Source organism: Ixodes scapularis, unplaced genomic scaffold (assembly GCF_016920785.2).
Source record: "Ixodes scapularis isolate PalLabHiFi unplaced genomic scaffold, ASM1692078v2 PGA_scaffold10__122_contigs__length_95168666, whole genome shotgun sequence".
Classification (NCBI taxonomy): domain Eukaryota; kingdom Metazoa; phylum Arthropoda; class Arachnida; order Ixodida; family Ixodidae; genus Ixodes; species Ixodes scapularis.
The window spans coordinates 46,743,146-46,762,162 of record NW_024609836.1 but is presented as its reverse complement, the minus strand read 5'-3'; the positions used below and the strand labels follow the sequence as shown (position 1 = coordinate 46,762,162).

Genomic DNA, 19,017 nt, shown 5'->3' with positions numbered 1-19,017 from the left:
TGCGTGTTGCGTGAAGGAAATGGCACGCTACATACCTGTAGTGATGAGGTTATTGCGACGTTTTGCGCCAAGGTGCTTGCCGTGTTACTTCCATTTCGCCGAAATAGAAGAAATTTTCGCCAACAATGTGCTTGCGTGGGTTTTCACAAATTTTCGATTACGGCTTCGAATAAAGGTCCGTTCACACTCTTGCAACCGAGTACGACCGAGAGAGACCAGACCGGTTTTCAAGCCTCTTGCGATCTCTTAGGACCAGCTCCGCTGTACCGCATCCGGTCCTAAGAAGTCGCAAGCGGCTTAAAAACCGGTCTGGTCTCTCTCAGTCGTACTCGGTTGCAAGAGTGTGAACGGACCTTTACTCGCTATTCGACTTGATCTCCATTTCGAACACTGAGACGGTTCTCGGAAGTTCCTCCGATGTGGCTTATTGCTCACGGTCTTGTTCTCGCGAGTTTCTGTTGAGCGAGCTGCTCACTGCGCACGGGTGCACTACAGTGAAGCGACAAGCGCGGAAAAGGCGTTGCGGTATTGCGTATTTCGCTTCGCCGCAGGGCACCCGCGTCTCGTAGGGTGGAGGCCACTTCTCCAGAGCAAACATAAAAGGAACTTCGTGATTGCTGATACGACAACTCTTTCTGACTACGGCGCTTCGGTAAACACAGGATTGGGCTTAGTATTTCGCATCGTGGATCTGCCTTGACCCATTTTCGAGTCCGCGACACGTAGCCTCGATGGCGTCACTCTGACATCATCGAAGGGCTCTAAATCCATAGTATTAATAGGCCTTGTGTGACGTCACATGGCAGCGTGACCTCAGGAGACACCATGAAGTAAGGTGACACTGTAACGGCTTAATACGCTCTCACAACCCTCGCTATGCGCCCTTCTGTGGCCTGTTTTACTGCGCCCGTGAAAGGGCTGGAGCGCTAAGAGATCTTATAAATGCTACAGATTCCTATTAAAAAATGCAAAAAAAAAAAAAGTCTTTTATGATTGGTTACTAATGAAGTCACTAAATCCTGGGAAAGTGGCGCCAGGCTCCCCGTCTGGTAGCCATTTCGGTCTATGGAATGGCCAGTTTGTCATTGACCTCTCTATACTTGGGGTAGCTGATCGAAATTTCTCGGTGACAGGTTGCTTTATAAAGACATTTCTTGTATGGCGAGCTTTTGTCACCCACGCGCAATGTCGAAACGCCCCCATCTTCGCACCGCCACCAGATGCAGCGTCCGTGCTTGGCGGCATCGAAAAATAACTTCCCTGTCTCGAAATACCCAAGAAGGGAAATGTCATTGTAAGAGATCTGTGGAGGTAAGCATGATTGGTAAACTGATTGCATGCCCAATGCCAAAGACGCTTATCTTGACAAGAAACGCTTTGGGTACGATGAATCTCCTAGCGATCTTTGCCCGACGGGTTCAGAATGACCCTTTCGAAGCTTCAAATGGAACGAAATGCTGATTGCCATGGCAACTGAGGCCGATCAGACAGTCGCTTTTCGAGGTTTTGATAATATGTATGTTAGTATCTGTTTGTGTCCGGCTAGCAGGCCGGAAAGGCAACGACGCTACTTTCCGAGGATCCAATGACTTTAGCCCAGGGGTGGAACGGCTGCGCCATTTGCGCCATTTTGCGCCAGACGCATTTGTCTGCGCCATCCTGCACCTTGTCGCAGAAACTGCGCCAAAGCCAATACCTCGCGCCATTATGCACCAAATAGCAAAAACGTGCGGCAAAAAAAAAAATTGTGTTTTGACTTGGTTTCGGTTTCTATCGACTTGACTGGCAACAATGAGCGCGTTTAGCTTGGTCGGCCTTGCAATCCTTTGTTCTGTTTATTCTTCCTGTGTATCCCGAGTCGGAAGCGCGCGAAAAAACTGGGGGTCGGATTCCAAGCGGTTAATCAAGTCGGCCGAGGTGAGGTCGAGTCGTTAAGCGTCAGATTGCCCGAGGCTCTGCGGCCAGGGATCCGGACGTCAACCAGTCGAAAACAAATTAGCAAAGTATTCCTTTTACTACTTCATCGTTAGAAGTTGGAACCGCATTTCCGCAAGGTAAATCGTGATTTAATAGAACTGCAACGCGGTCTGATTTGAAACCTTGCCGGCCAGCAGCACTCACGCGAGCGGTAGATCTCCTCGGCGTACGTTAACCTTGCTCCTACTTATCGCTTCGAATACGATAACTCCGTTAATCGTAGTCTGCTGCTTCGATATTGAGTTCTACAATAGGATAAACTCGAAATTTGTTGCCCTGTTCCTCCGCGCAACTGCACGTCCGTTGCTTACGCACGTCACGTGGTTCCCACATATAATTACTATGTTGAGCACGTGTGTTTTTTTGCGATAAGCAGTGCTAGTTTGAATTTTGAGCAGCTGAAAGCCACTCAGAAACAATCAAGGACACTATCTTCAGAAACATATGGTACTTGCTTTTTGGTTCTCATTAAGGCTCACAAAGTGTTTTTGCATCTGTTGCACTGTTATCCCACCTACCCAGGTCCCTAACCCCTCATGTTCATCTGTGCTGCTAAGCACAATTGAAATTGCTCCCGTGCTTGTCAAAGACACTAGGTGAAGTGCAATGAAAACTCATCTGAGCTACTCCTAGCCTGCTCCAGAATGTAGTCTTAGCTGCTCCCAACCTGCTCCAAAACAGCTGTTTCAGCTGCTCCCGTAGCTGCTGCCAAGTACATTTCATGAGTTCCACACCTGGATCACCTCTCTGGGAAGTTAATCAAATAGGTCATTTGATTTGTCTCACTTATTGAAGTTGCAAGTAACTTTACTTCCGGGAGTGGTCTTTCTACCGCTTGCGAAAGTGATTTCCAAAAAGTCTGTTTTTTTGGGTTCATTTAATAGTACACAACAGAGGGTGATACAGTGGGCCATAACACGATACTGTCGATTTTTCCTAAGTTGCCATCAAAATTAACAACGTGATGGGATTGTGTTATTACGTATGGCACCAGCTGACCGGGTTATTATCCCGGGTGAATGTGCAAAATAAGTCGGCGATTAGCATTAATCGCGTGGACAAAGTGAAGCAATCTTGTGCTCCTGGGCTTTGCGATGGAGTAAAAGCCAGGCATTTTTTTGATTGCGTAGTGCGGGTACACTATGCGTAAAATGACGTATGGTCAAGATCTTCCGTAGTAATAGTAACTGTAATCGGTAAAAAAAATTTTGTTTTAATGTAATGTTTACAAGGCCTTGTATGCGCACAATAATAAATATCGTTTTTTTATAGCGGGATTAATTTGGTGTCCACTTGCTGTCGCGTTGGCCTAGCTCATGTACTCACCTTAATCGCCTCTGTCGACTGCCGCTGCTAAAAAAAAAAATGTACTAGTTACGGTTGGTTTTGAGCCTTGGCGACGTGGTCAAGCGGTGACGTGGTTAGTAAAGTATTTGGTTATGCTGTCGCAACCCTGCCATTGTCCCCCTTTAGCCCGGCATATCAGGGGTAACGCAGAAAGGAGGTAAAACGGTAAACAAACAAATTTATTCATTTATTTATTTATTTATTTATTGCTTGGTTGCTGTTTGAAGGACGCGCTGCAGCGGGAGTGGGCGCCGTTACGTAGACTCACCCCCTCGGGGCCCGTGCCGCGACGTGTCGTAGGTGCATTGTTAAAGGTTGACTGGTGTCAAGGCTTACGTCGAAAAGAACTGCGAAAGAGCCGTTTGAAGTCGCCCTAACTTCGTCATTAAAACACGTCCCGAATTACTTTTTCGATCGATAAGCACCTCCGAATGTGGTATAATTTCAATTGTTTCGGTAAACACAGTCTAGAATAAACGCCGCTTTAAAGTAAATGCTCTTTTTTTTTTTGTGTGTTTTTTTTTTTTTTTTTGGGGGGGGGGGGGGGGAGGTGCGAAGACATATTTGTTTAGCCGAAAACATTTTACGACTTTACTTATGCATCGGCGAATAACTGTTCTTTTGTTGTGTGTGTGATTATTTTTTTTAATACGAATTTATGGATACTGACGTATTTTCACTCATTCCTGGGTCATGGCGACTCTTTACTGCTATTCTTTTGATTGAGATCACGATTAGTTCTGTAATCTTGGCATCTGCTTCAACCGCTAGCGCTACATTTAAGCGAAAAACAAACGTGCAATAATTTTTTTTTTTTTTTTTTTGAAACGAACATTACATATTTTGGGGGGACGCGCAGTATGGTTCCTTTATCACGTCGCAAGCGTTGGATCGGAAGTGGCAAACATTCCATTAGTAACCTCCTGCGAGCCGCCATGTTTGTCTTTGGGCCGTTGGAACGCGTTCTGAGCTTGCGCAGTAGCTCTCTTCTGCTAAACATCAGACGCTGCGCACGCGTCCGCAGGCCATGACTCGGCATTCTTCGCCCAGGTGATACGAACTGGAAAAAATATGTGCGCCCCCCTCCATCGCTTATACATTCGCAGCCCAGCACGCGCGTGTTCGTGTGAATAGAAATCATGTAAAACATGCGCCGTACGCATGTACTCTAAAGATGACGCCTGGCATAAGCTTTTTTTTTTTTTTTTTTTATTGGAACGGTTTATGGTACCTCAAAATGCGATCCTTACACACACGCCCACGCTGCTTTCGTTGGAAGGCGAGCACTTTTGTTTTCGCGCTCTGGAGCAGCGTTCAAATAACAAGAACAACAATGGTTCCACTACTAAGGCTAATGGGTGCGATGACCGCTCGGGCGTGGCCTAGCGAGCGGCGCGGCGGTGTGGCGTCCGCGTGTCCGTGTTCCGCTGACCGAGATTGGGAACCCTTTTTTTTTTTTTTTCCCTCCTTTTTCCCTTTCTCACTACTCGTTTCTGGTGCGCGTGCGTGCAGCCAGGAAGTGTTTCTCCTCTCACACTACCACTCGTGCCACCTCGAACAAACTGCCTCGGACGGCAAGAAAAGAAAAACAAAATGGTGCGCAAGGCGAAATAGCAGACGATAGACGCTGGCGTCGTTTTCGTCTGCTGCACTAAAAAGAAGAAAAGAAACGATGGCGGCAGGAGGAAGGGGAAGAAGTACAGCGACGTGGTCTGGTTTGCGCCGCGCTCCGTAGCGCGCGCGAGTAGCACACGTCTTGCAGAAGAAGGCTTGCCGATGCTCGCTTGGATGGAGGGGCAGCAGTTAGTTCCCCGTTGGAACGCTTCCTCTCTGCCGCTCAAGCGAAAGGGGGCCTGCTACCTAGTAGGAAGAAAGTCGGGTCGCTCTTCCTTTTGTGTTTGCTTGTCTTTGATTCCGCGTCATTTTATTATTCGCGCGTACGTCGCCTCCTGCGGGCTTTGTGCGAGCAAGGACGTTCGGCGCTCACTCTGGAGGCCGAACGGGGAGGGAGGAAGACGACGGTGGTGGAAGGGAGGTTTGGTCAGCCTTGGGACGAACTAGTTTCCTATGCTAATGGCGAAACTGGACCTAGTGAGGCGAGAAAAACAACGACGGGTCGCCGTACAAACCCCGGCCGTCGAGCTACGGAGAAGTCTCGCTGCGTTTATTGTTTTTGTTGTTGCGTTTGGTTTGTTTGTAAGCGGAGGTTGCTGACCTTGGATGGGGGAAAAAAAAAAAAAGTGTTCCGGGATCTCTCTCCTTCTCGTTTCGGCGAAGTTGGGAAAGCGGATGTGTTCGGCCTGCGATGTCGGTGTAGTGTGCCTTCATGACATGAAGGCACTCTAGTGTGAACGGCCCCCGTTTGTAGCGACTGGCCAACACTGCGGCCGGCTCTTTACTTTTTTCGAAGCGGGAGCTTTATGTAGAAATCCTGCACGAACTTTGTGCTTGCTCGTGTCGGTCTCTTGTGGGAGAGAGTGTTGTTGGTTTGCCGTCATTGCGCGCTTGACGAATGGCGTTGCCTCGCGCGGGGGAGAAAGAGGGAGCTAGGAGGTGCGCAAACCTCCCTTCGCTTCGGCAAGAGCTGCGTATTAGACTATTAGTGCTATCGCAGCACCTTCTTTTTATTGGACGCAATGTCTAATATGAAATTCCATCAATAAACTTAAAACACTTACTTTTTTATGCAAATTTTTGTGTGTGATTGCAGCTTAGCATGGAAAGCTTTTCGGTAGCTCCAGATCTAGTCGAGAAAAACCTACATTATCCAGCAATTTTTTCTTTGTGCGTTTTGTAGGAGGGTTGCGGTCGAAGGAGCAAGGACTCTACCGTGCAGTTCGCTACAGCCGCCGAATTAATAAACGTTCCCGGAACGCGTATACGATAATTATTGTCGGGCCGGCCGCGTGTGGGGCAAGCGGGGAGTGAGCGACTAGACTGCTGGCAGGCGCCCAACGTCCCGACTGCCTCGCCTTGAGAAGGTGCATTGTCCTTGCGGCCTCTCCGCCGAGCCTCGTTACGGCAGGAAGAATGCGAAAAAGGCTGCGGCGGCGGAGGCGTCAACTCGCCAAAGCGAGGTCTGTAAAAATGCCTCGCATGCTTCTCTGGTATTGGGCGACCGAGAAAGCCCGGCCGATTTTGCTTATATAGGCTATAATAGCCGAGCCTGTAGGAAGTAGCTTGGGATATGGCGGGCTGGCTAAAAGGGAATACGTGGCGATGACTCGCTTCTGCCAGCGGCCGGACTGGTCCCGTACTTTGTGCCCGGTGTGTCCCTCCCTATCACCGTGGCACCTTTGGTCCGCTGGCGCCGGCGTCACGTGCAACGGCAAAGACCAGTTAACTCCTTGGAACTCGGGTGGGTTCTAAGTAAAGAGAAGCGGGCGAAACGTATGTTTAAAAATGTAAGGGGTCGTGTTCCCTTTTTACTGCGGAACAATACCTCTACGGAAAAAAAAAATTAAATGCTTAGTTTGTCTTTTTTTTACTTTTGAGAAGTTAGAACGGCAGGGAAGAGTTTGTCCCACCTCCAGTGCTAGCTCATCGATAACTCTTGGGCCTCTTGTGAGCCTAGAGCGTTCACACGCAGCCAAAACACTGGCGAAAGGAAACGAGCCCGTGCTGAACGAAAGATGGACATCAGAAAGGGACGGGACGCTGTACCGTCCTCAACCCTGTCGTTCAACAACGGCCCTTGAGACGGCCCTGCTCTACCCAGCACTGCGCGAACACTTTTGGCGCGAACACGGCGACTTTGGCGCTTATTCGCATTTTACTTCTAAAAGGTGTTGGTGGACATAAATCGTTGCCGCTTAGGCTTGTGCCCTAGGCGATCACTTTTCACCACGGTAGTAGTTTTATTAACACCCTTTCAAAAAAAAGCAAAAAAAAAAAAAAAAAAACTTTGCCAAGAATAATTATGTTTGATTATCCTGAAACAGGAATAGAGGAGAAACATCCAAACGTAAAGAGACAAAAAATAAGACAGGACAACGTAATTTTTTGTTTCTCCTCTGCCCCAGTCTCAGGTTAATCCAACTTGGTTAATATTCACCAGCTCGCGTGCTTTCTTACGATATTTTCTCCAAGAACAATTAGGAGTGACCACTAGCACGGTGCGATGACGTCACGATCAGGCTATGTACAGTTTTATACCCCCGTTCAACGTGGTGATGGTATGGCAGTGAAGTTGTACATGCCCCTATTATAATGCTGTTGAGAGAAAGAGAGAGAGAGAGGCTCTGCGTGGGATGGGATATTTTTTTATTTGTTATTCTAAGCAGTTGTCCGAACGAGAAATCCGTGTCTCAGAAGTCCATACGTGTCTTGGTAGCTCAACTGAAATCCGTAAAAGAAAAAAGGAGAGAAAGGCTGGGAACGTTGGTTTTGTGTACGGTTGCGCAACTTTCGTCGTGACGTTTCTTCTCGGCACGAAACAGGTTCAAAAGCAGGTTTCATTGCTTCTGCTTTTTTTGCTTTTGTTATTTTATATGTGGAGTATTCTGGTCTGACTTTCTCGCAAGCTCTTTTGAAATTCTCCAGATGGATGGGATCGCGTGACACATTGTGAGGCCAGCCGGAACTTGGACCTTATGGATATCACTGATCTGAATCTTTTCCCCTCTCTGATCGTTTCTTTTTATTTATTTATTTATTTTTGTTTGTTTAACAGGCAAGGCTGCTTTTGCGGAGCAGTAACTGGTGTAAGGAATATTGGCGTCGTGCGTGATCAAAAGCTTCGCCGCGGTCAGCTTTCTGCGATTGGCCAAACACTTGCCGTAACGTCATGGAACGGATTAATTGTGCTTTCATTGACAGTTAAGTTAGAGCAATTTTAGATTCAACTTTGACATGGTTTGTTTAAGAATGCGTTCACTCCAAGTTTTAAGCATGCTTTTTATGCACACCATTAAACATGTTGTTCGCAACTGATGACATAGGTAGCCAGGGTCACAACTCGTGGTATCCAGTGTTGGGAAGTACATTGTACTTAAAGTACTGCTTCAAGTAGGTTTAGAAAACTTGTACTCGAAGTACATTGTTCAAGTATGTACTTGTACTTGACTTAAATATTTTTTCTTGGTAGTTCCCAGGGACAGTACAACTCTCGACTTCAAAGTACATTCCCCTAATTCGGTCTCGGTGGAATTAACCTCTTCCAGGGACCATGCGCTCGCGTCCTTGGGTTTCCCAGTACTGTACACAACTTCTAAGGTCGAGTATAAAAATTCGTCAATCTCTACTGTTACGATGCTGCAGGAAACATGACAATAGTGACTGGTAACCAACAATGTTTATTCCTGTGCAGCTTGCGCTTTATATAGAAGACAGGTGAAGGGAAGGCGGAAAGATAAGATGGCAAGCGCCACCGTGATTGTGGCAGAGTGGCTGATCTGCAACAAAAACAAAAAAATGGTGTATTGTCACGTGAAAACGCGATGTTGCTTTTTGAGACGTCATTCGATCATTCCTCTGAATGAAGAAATGGCTGCTATAAGACCGATACAAATAAGTGCCTTATAAGTTGACTGTGATAAGTAGTTTGTCATCGAAAGCAAAAACAACTACTTTGTGGCCACTTGACTTTATCCAACATTTTCCATTCCCGAAAATAACAGATACACCCCCTATTATCTGGGCGATGCATACCAGTTAAGAAAATAAGAAAAACAAAAAAACATTGCATAGCGAATGGCACCATGATAATAGTGTTAAAAAGTACTTGTACTTTACTTTGTAAGTACATTCTATTTCTAGTACTTAACACATTGTGCCCGGTGTGCTTTCTACTTGAAGTACATAACCTCTAATTTGCTTTGTACTTTAATTCAAGCACTTTTTAGATGTACTGTACCCTACACAGGTGGCGTCACGGCGAGGCGAATCCTGGTCGTGACATTACGAGTGGGAGAAACACCTTGACGCTAATATGGAGTTTTAGTGAATCGTTACCGTGTCGCACATACTGTACTACCGGTGCCTTTGAAGCATGCTTTTAAGTGCTCACCTACAATCACGGTATCACCTGGCCACGCGCTTAAAAGCGTGCTTCAAAGGCTCCGGTAGCGCGGCACGCGGAACACGGTAAAGATTCGCTAAAAGTTCCTCTTCGCTCTGCACTACCAAGGGTTCTGCGGTGCTCCAACGCTGGGAAAGCTGGTTGCACTGCCGCGTGGCTTCGTTTGGTGACTCTTTTGCGCGAGAGTGCGTGCGAATGAGACGCAAGAAGGAAGCCACGTGCCCTCGCAGCAGTGCAGGGCTGCAGCACGGTAGAAGCTATGCTTGCCTTGACAAGGTATCACAGAATAGTTGAGTATAATTTTGGTAGTATCTCTCGCTTACTTGGGCTGTCCTCCTGATCAAGGAGTTGCATTATTCCGGAAACTGTTTTCTTAACATAAAATAGGGGTGTGTGTATGTTTATACAGCCTAGAACTTAGTCTGCCTCAACGGGCGACTTGTCTCCCAGCTGTAGATGAGAAATTTAGCCAGTGCAGTGCAACCACTAACCTGGGGTCTTTAAAGTGCATCACGAAGTAGTGATACACGACCGCACACCGGTGTGATGCTCATTCAGATCGAAACGGGCATGGGTTGGGATTGAACACAGGATCCCTGGGTTCTGCAGCTCGAGCTTTCGCTCCACATGCTCCGAACTGACGTGCGCTAGCTAGCCCACTCAGCCACCGATCGCCCTTTCTTAATATAATGGCCTAGTATGGTAATGACTGTGCCTAAGAGAAAAATGCTTTATACTTTTTTTTTTTACATTGTGTAATGTAGTTGCAGAAAGTTGCGCAATGCTCTCATCTTTAGTAGGGGGGGGGGGGGGGGTTGCGGTTGCTGCACCAAGGCCCTGCTCCATTCTGATGCATTTCACCAAAATGTGGGGAATTCGTGCCAACATAACGGCAAAAATTTTGTCAACTTTCTCTGTACCAAAACAATATCGCCGTGCGCATGATTACATTGGCAACATACGCGGCTGCCACGCGGAGGAACAGAGTTCAAACTCCGCTGGGCCTGGATCTTTATTTTTAAAGCACATTTTAATGGAATCCCCCAATTCCAAAGTTTTGTCCATCCGTCTGTGCATGTTTTGCTAAATTCAACGGGGAAACTGAATTGGCGTTTAAGTTGCGTGACGTTAAGTGATGTCAGGTGGCCTGAGGCAGGCACGTAGCCAGGGTTTTGTTTCGGGGGGGCCCGCCCATGACAAAATGCTGTATGAGGGGGAGGGGGAGACGAGGCCCCAGCAAAATGGAAAATTTCGGGGGGGGAGGGGGGTGGGCCTGGGCCTTATGCCCCCCCCCCCCCCCCCCCGTGACTACGTGCCTGGCCTGAGGTCACATGATCAATGCATCAATTAAATTTCCCCGACAAAGTCGGCGGGGGAATTGATGACCCATGACTTATACACCAATTATATTTTCCCACTTGCGTTAGTGGGAAAATTGTTGTCACACTACCTACACACCAATTCACTTTCCCTGCTAAATTTAGTAAAAAATTTTATGTCACGTAACTTATACATTAATTTACTTTACCTGCTATATTTAGCAAGAAAATTGGTGTCACATGACATATACAACCATTCACTTCCCCGCGGGGGAAATTGATATGACGTGAACCAGAGCCACCTATAGGCCAATTTAGTTTCCCCGCTAAATTTAGCGGGGAAATTTATGTCACGTGGCCTATGCACCTAATTTCTCCGCTTAATATAGTCGGGAAATTGATAAAAAATAAAGGTTCTTCTTGACAATGACAGATTGCCCTCTAAGTCTAAACAATTTTGAACAATTGCACCTTCAATACTGCATTTAATGCATTATGCGACTTCGGAAATAAAGGTCGCTGCCAATTTCATTAATCTGTAATCTGGAAGCTCCGGTTCACTATTTTTGAATGTTATAGACTATTCTGGTTCGGAATGTTCTTGACCGTACTGCGTGTGTAAAAGTAGAGGCAACGCGCTGCTTCTAGTGAGTCACCCTTCCATCGACTACGCAGGATGCTCGATACATTCTGTTTTAGTTTGCAGGCACAAGTTCGCCTCATTAAACATGTATTTAAATGTCCAGATTCATCCGTCATGATATAGCACTGCCCGGCGGCTATGAAGACTTTTTTCGTAACTTTTGATTGTCGATCCGAATATCGTAGTATTCCATTAAACATTCGTATCAAACGTTGGCATGACTTGGAAGTTGCTTTGTTTTTTTCGTTGGTCTGTTTCTGTTTATGCGAGTTATTTATGTTGAGTGCACTTCTCGTCGTGCACTGCTGCACTCCAGAGAAGCGACATTCACAGAGCGAACACCGCAATCCTGCGTGACGTTTCGCCTCCCCGCAGCGCTGCCGCGTACTTGGGGGAAGTGGGCTGTAGGCATTTCTGTAACTATTATTTTTGCCCGTTTTCGTAACCACCCGTTTCAAGGGAAATGGCCTCAAGATAATTATTATAATTGGGAAACGCACTCCTTCAGAACGGGATTGATGTGCATGTGCGCTAGTCGGGTATTTAAAATAAAAACTGAACTCTGAAAATGTTGAGGGGACTTTGGAATTAAACACTTGCATCATCAGTTCTAACTTTTTTTTTTTAATTGAGGCGTTTGTTGGAATATTTTTGTATTGTCATAAAATTTCTGCTAAATCTCCTTTTGAAACGACATAGGCTCTACTATAGGTTTATTTCTTAGGCCACATTCTTCAATTATCTATCACATCTCTGTAGGCTTTCAGATGTTTAAGAGTGGTTAGTAAATAAGTTGCTGACTTAAAATAAATTAGCTTTAAACAAATCATAATCTTTTTTTTTTTAGTTCCTGCAAGGGAGTGGGCATGTGGCAGTAATGAAAACTTGGCAATTACCTTAATTAGTTCAGCTGTACTTTTGTCTCAGAAATCATATTTATCATCTGCATGCTGATTTTGTAGTGGCATAATACTGTCTGCATGCAAAATGACATTCATGCACATAATTAAATCTCAACAGATTTGTTTTCTAACCGAATTAAGTTTTTATTGCAACTTTGAAAACATGAATGAAAGATTAAACCTGGTACTCAAAGTCGTTCTATTCTTCTCCTGGAGATGCAGCAATATTGTACAGAAGTTACGTTTTAATGTGACTGCCTTATATAGGGATCCTGCCCAGACCTTGGTTGATTGTGTTGGTCACACCAGGGCGAGGCAGTGGGAGGGAGTCGACACAAGCGACTGAGTAACCGAGATTTTGGTTGCGCATCGATAGATCCCCACATGGGCCAAATGAAACCTCAGTCCTCCACTGGGACATGCCAGGTTCCCTTTGTTGATTTGGCACGTAAACCTTCCTCTCTCCTAAAATCTGACTTTTTTTTTTTTTTTTTTTTTACAGCAGTAGAGTAGGAACAGAATATTAGTGAACACCTTTCTTGTATGGAATGTCTACGCCAGGTGGTTCTTTTTTTTTTTACTAGCTACTTGTGCAGCCCCGCTTACACTTGTTCTCCCCGTGTTGTGTGCAGCAGCGGGCAGGACCCCGCTGGGGGGGCTGGCGGGCAGCATGAAGTCGAGCCTGGTGTTCCGGGACCAGGTGGCGGCCATGGGGTCATGGTTCGAGCTATGGAACCCCTGCGAGCAGACGGTGGGGCTGTACTCGCTTCTGCGCCGCCTGGGCCCCACCCAGGCACGCTTCCTGGCCCTGGTGCTTGACCGCTCCCTTGCCAACTGCACCGAGCTGCACCAGCGGGAGCGCCATGCCAACGACCCCGGTACGGGCACCACTCTCTGTAGGGGGGAGGAGAGGGGGGGACAGGCCCAGAGGTGCATAGGGTAGCACAAGTAGAGGAGGTGTATGTGTGTTCTCTTTGAGTGAGGCAGGTGCTGAAAGCAGTGTAATGATGAACCCTGTTGGAGGGTGTATCTTAGCTCCCAAGCAAATGTGTGGGTGTGAAGAAGGGAATACTTGTACACCCTAAATTTAGGTGTACCTGTACACTGAAATGACGGTGGGGCTGTAAGATGAGCCACAGAAATTGATGTCTGCTCGTAGAGAGTTCAAACCTTCGTCTAGTCAGTATTTTGCTGGTGAATATTACCTCGTAAAATTTCGAGGCAAATTTTGTTTTTAGGAATAATTAAAACAACATCCCCAACATTTTCGACGACAGGCTCCAACGCAGACGATGGAGTTGCCTGTGGCACCGTCCCCTGATAGGCGTGACAAGCAATCATTACTGTGCCATTTGCTTTCAACTGAATGCTTGGTACACCCATTGGGATACACTGAATCATTTTAGCAGTACCGCGGCTATTAACTGAAGGCCGCGTCGGGAACAGTACATTGCTAAAGTAAAAAAAACAAAAGGAAATTAAAGCCGTTTACAATTTCCTGTAACGCCGAATTAGAGCGCAGCTCTCGAGGAGAGGGAAGGGTATTAAGGGGAGGGTATACCACTCCTCCTCATCCTGCCTGCTTCTCCTCCCTCCGAGCAGCGTCTGCTTAACCGTGAGGTCGCATGACCCTCGTGACGTCGCGTGACCCTCGTGATATCACAGGGGTCACGTGACATCACTGGGGTCACGTGACCTCACGGGGGTCACGTGACGTCACCGGGATCACGTGACCCCGCTGAGGTCACGTGACACCACTGACTTCCCTGACCTCACGTGACCCCCCGGCGAACATTTCGGCACGGTGCCGAAACATTGCCGCAGTTACGCTGTCGGCGACACCGGTCAAGTCGTAAACGGGTGCCTAAAGAGCCGTGCTCTAAAACGCACAAAAAGCATTCTTAAGAAAATATATCGTAAAGTGCAGCCATAAAACACCACTTTCGAGGGTTCGAGGGAACTAATAGGAGCCCGAGAGAAAAATGAATATTTTAAAACATTGCGCGCAAGTTTGCATTCTTCTATTGGTCTGGTGCGATGGATCCTGAACCGTCCGACAGATGTAAGTGACAGTTTGTCGACGCAAAATTGCCCGTCTAGCTCGAGCGCCCGCTCTGCAGGAGCACGTTTTGAGGTGCAGACGGCCTCCGCTGCACCTCGGCTTGGGGTTATCTCGCTCTCCGTCTGTCATTGAGGCACGCGTCGAACAGCCGCGTCCAGCTGCTGCGCCAGGAGCTGATGGAGTGGCCTGTGGGTCCGAGTTCGACGGTGGCTTTCTTCTTTCCGTGCACCGTTGCAGCCTACATTGAGCGGCTGAGCCGGGAACCCAGGGAGCAGGCCCTGGGCCAGCTGCTGGGCCTATTGCCGCTGCTGAGCCCGGGGAACCAGGAGGCCAAGGCGGCCTACCTGAGCCTGATCCCCCAGGTGCTAGCCCACGCCCTGGACTGTCGGCCCCCACTGCTGGTGGAGGGGGCCCGCCAGCTGCTCTCCTACTCCCTCATCCACCCGGCCATCAGCTCCCGGGACGACCGTCGCCTGCTCACCCTCTGGCTCAGGCACCTCGAGGAGCGCATCTCCGCCTCCAGGTGGGCCCGGGCTGTGTGCCCTTTAAAGGACCCTAGACGCAAGTCTTTTGCTGAGCTTCCTAGAAAGCTTGGTGTGCCAATGGACTTTTTGCCGGTTTACCCCAAGCATCAAAGAGAATGCCAGGGACGTAGATACACGGGCCGCACACGCTGGCATTTCCAGCAGTAACTTTTAAAAATGCAAGAATCTGAAAGAAGTGTCACTTGGCACGTGTGTTCCATGACACTTTATTTTGATTAGTTGCTTTGAATGTTTTATACGTGGGAAGTGAGGGCATGCAGTGCGTGTACCTATGTTCCCTGCATTCTCTTTGGTGCTAGGGTAATTTAGCGAAAGGTCTATTTGTGGCGCGTCTGCTCGGTGGTGCTTGCTATGCTGTCGTCGGTCCAGCCCACAAAGACAGAACCGGCAGAACCGGTGGAACGTTGGGTGCAGATTGCCTGCAGTAGAAAAGGATCCTTTTTTTTATTTTACTGCACTCACATTAGTACCTACATGAGAGTGAAAAGCTGACGCCGTCCGTCTCGGGACAACGCAGTCGAAAGGGAAGTGGGCCACGTAGTGGAGAGGAGAGAGTAGTGAAGGACAAAGGTGAGAGGGAAGCGACGTCTCGGGGCAGAAGCCAATGCGCGTGCGGGAAACCGTTGAACAGTGAAAGCAGCGTCAGGCAGCGGATGCTGCTGCTAAGCGTGCTAGGCCGGCAAACGAGACCGAGGAGTGGAAGCAGCGACTCGCTCGGCAGGCCAAAACGCGGCACAAGAAGCAGCAAACCGATGCGGGTCTGCATGCGACAGAGGCTTGGGTGGGCGAGCCCGCTTCGCCGGATGAAATTAGAGGAAGATTTATTGGTGTATCCCTAGGGAATGCATTAGCATGACCCTTGGGAAATGCCACAAACAACCCCCTTTGGGAAACGCTAACACTGACTTTGTAACGAAGCGAAAAAGGGGCAGTAAGAAATAGAGGAAGCAAAAGAGAAAGCCAAAACAGAAAAGTGAAGGGGTCATTGTCAGCTTTTTCCAAAAGTGGACGTGTGTGGTGTTTTTTAAGTGTCACGCTAATGCATTTCCTAAAGATCCACCAATGGATCTTTCTTTCGTTTTTGCTGCAGACATAAGGTTCGTGCAAAAAAAAGCTTTGTTCGAAAACGGTCCTTCTCTGTCGCCCGTCCATGGGAGTGTTGGCACTAGGATCACTATCTGCCCGTACCTGTTAGCATGCGGGCAACGAAAAAAAAGGTCCATTTTCGAACGATGCATTTCTGCCAAGCTTGTTAACAGATAGTTCTAATAACATTGGCACCACTACCTTTTAGAATACGAGGCGCGCACAATACGCTACCGTTAACCAATTCCCGATCTGGCGAACCCGTTGAATTTTGCCGGGAGTATGCCGCAGAGCAGCGGATGCATGCTTATTCCAGTCGTCGCTTGCCGGCATTGCATTTCTTGTAAGATGCCGACGCTAGCCAGGCAGCATTTGCAGTAATGACGTAGAGAAGGTAAGGTGCAGGCGTTGTTTTCCAGGTGGTATTGGCTACACTCCAAGAAACATCTCTTTTAACATTCTTTACGAAGAACGCATCTTGCACTTTTGTTTAAAAGAAAATCAAATAATGCAGTATTTCTGTTGCTAGACACATCTTAATTTTGGAGCAATTTCAGCTTCATATTTTGTAGCGCTGGCTGACAAAAATGTCCATTTGAAGGTCAACGTGACAGTGACATAAGAATAGAAGTCATTTTGGGAGCCTCCCATTGACTGTAAAAAGCACGGAGGAGAGGGACGCTCATCGCATACCTCTCCTCTGTGGCCTTCACTCTCCGCACTCTGGAAGAAGCATGAAGAGAAAAGTGTGGAAGAGCGATGACCTGTATGCCTCATTGACGGCTCCATTTTAATTCCATCTCGTGCCGTAAATCTGGCATTACCGTCTTGCAACATAATTCTAACATAAACATTTTTTTTTTTTTGTTACACAGATTGCATTTATAATTTACAGCTCTCAAGAACAATTCACATTGAATAAGAATGAATAGCCAACTCACTCAGTCCCTCATCTTAAACAGATTGTGTCCTCGGCCCTTGAGAGGTTTTAGAAAATAATTGTGTGGTGTGTTAGGAAATGACTGTAAAAGTGATAGGAAAATGATTCGTCGAAGAAATGTTCTACAAATTGGCAGCAAATGAAATTGCTTCACAATCGGTTTCTAGATGAGGGAGGACTACTGCTGCAAATGAAGAAGATATGGTTGTTTGTGAAGCGCCATAGAGTTGCGCTGGAATGGTGAATAACTCTAGACGTCAAACATGTGAGAATGTAATTTCAAAACTAGATGTATTAATCGAGTCGGAAGTATAAATTTTGTCGGACCCTATGAGACGACTTCATTTCTTTGGAGCCCCCAGGCAGGGTGGTAGAGACAGGAGTGTAAAGGGGCAAATCGTACCGTAAAATACTGGGGGAGCGCATACCCTACTTTTCCTAAAAACTTAATTGACCTAGTCATGGGTGCTTAACATTTAATTTGAAGAATTCCCAAGCTTGAGAAATGTTAATAGCAGGTGCTTGGACAAAGTGGGTGCTTCTGTAGTATTTTGTGGTAAGTGATGAAGTCGATGGCTTAGAGAGAAAGAATTAGAAAAAGATTGACAAGAAAAAAAAGCAGCCGATAGGTGAGTGGGCATATTCGTTTTGCCGCAACGAGTTCAAGTTTCTCGAGCTCTCACCAGCTTTAATATGTCTTATGCAGTGCGCGATGCCGGTGTTTTTGTGCAAACCCAAGCTAGAAGAAACTCGGCGCAGACCTTGCAAGCTGTGTTTTTCTGCTTCTTTGCGCACTTCGAAGTGCCGACAGCAATACGGCCCCGTCGGGACCACCACTTTCCAAAGTGGCCAAAATGCACGGGACCTTTCCCTCTAAGTCATTACATTAACCCGACTCCCCCCAGGTACCAAGATCACGTGGCTCCCATGCCAGACGCCCCGACCCCGCCGAACGGTTCGCTGGTCGACCCCCTCGGTGGAGGAGGGGGCGGGGCGGGGGGCCGCCCGGGATCCCTGGACTCATGGAACACGGAGGGGGGTTTCGGGGCGCTCAACGGCAACTACGGCCCCAACCTGAACGGCTTCGGCCTGTCCCTGGGGGGGGCCGGGGGCTCCTTGCCCCCGGGCCTGGACTCCAGCCACATGGCCCTGCACCCGTCCAACTCGGTCCTCTCCTCCTCTCCTTTCTCGCCCGTCGACCGGACCGGTGAGTCGGGGCGGGGGAGCCTCCGGGCAGGGCAAAAAAGGTTGGGTCGGTCCGTGTTGAAAGGGTGAAGCCACGGTGTCGTTGCTGATACGTTGTACGAAAGACAGACTGCAGACGCTGTCTGAAGCGTGTTTCTTTCTCGTATATGACGGTTGTGTCACGTTGGTCATGCAGAAAACTGTCTGCAGAACTGTTGGAAGCAAACACGCTTGTAACATGATTGAGGTGTTTCTGCAGATAATTTTGTCATCTTGTCTGCAACAAACACGGCGTCTTTAGTATCTTGTACGAACAGTCCGACTGCGGCTTTAGGTCTGCCCGAAAAACCGTTTGGGGTCATTTTGTTTTTCTGCGCTTAAATTAACCGCACTCTTTGCTGGCTATACCATCGCTACTACTACTGATAATAGTAATGATACTGTTACTATCGGAGCGCTCTACCAACTGGGCTAACCAGAAGTTAGCCACCGGCAGAGCAAGCGGGTGTTAACAGGCGCCACCAATCTTAGTTGAACACACCACAGCGGAGAGATTGTGACGTATAATGATTAGACGTAAACCCTACCCCAAACTGTTTCTTTTTTTAAATCGGAATGCTTTTGCGGGCTGGTTTTAAAGTCTAAAAGGGGGGTCTCCAAACTCCAGCCTGCAGACCAGATCCTGCCCACGGCTGGCCGCGGCACTTCAAAAGAAGCCCGGCTCGCGGCTCGCTTTCAGCTACCAACACAAAAAGATGTGCGCCTAAAGAAACAAAAGGCTCCTCGACGCGCTCCATATTCGCAAAAGAGGATAGTGGAGAGAATGAGAAACTGCGTTGTAACGGGAGTTCTTTCGTGTGATCAGTAGCATCACTATTCTTAGTCCCGTAACTAAGTTAAAATTTCTTTGCTTTCTTACATGCATTGTGTCAGCATTAGTTTTATCATTCTCCTTAGTCTTTCGCACTGCACGAATGTGCCGAAGTTTCCAT

General features: G+C 47.7%; 1 protein-coding gene across 5 annotated transcripts in view; it reads left to right on the top strand.

Moving 5' to 3' along the window:
* LOC8034657 (protein Smaug homolog 2) overlaps positions 1 to 19,017 on the top strand; it is a 94,018-nt gene that overhangs the window by 46,081 nt on the left and 28,920 nt on the right. For 4 of the 5 annotated variants that reach the window (XM_042288203.1, XM_029991101.4, XM_042288195.1 and 1 more), the window contains exons 3-5: positions 12,840 to 13,085; positions 14,507 to 14,792; positions 17,746 to 18,047. In XM_042288203.1, coding sequence (XP_042144137.1) covers positions 12,878 to 13,085; positions 14,507 to 14,792; positions 17,746 to 18,047 — 796 coding nt within the window. In that variant the 5' untranslated portion in view covers positions 12,840 to 12,877. The remainder of the gene's footprint in view (positions 1 to 12,839; positions 13,086 to 14,506; positions 14,793 to 17,745; positions 18,048 to 19,017) is intronic. The other variant, XM_042288193.1, reaches the window with a different exon arrangement.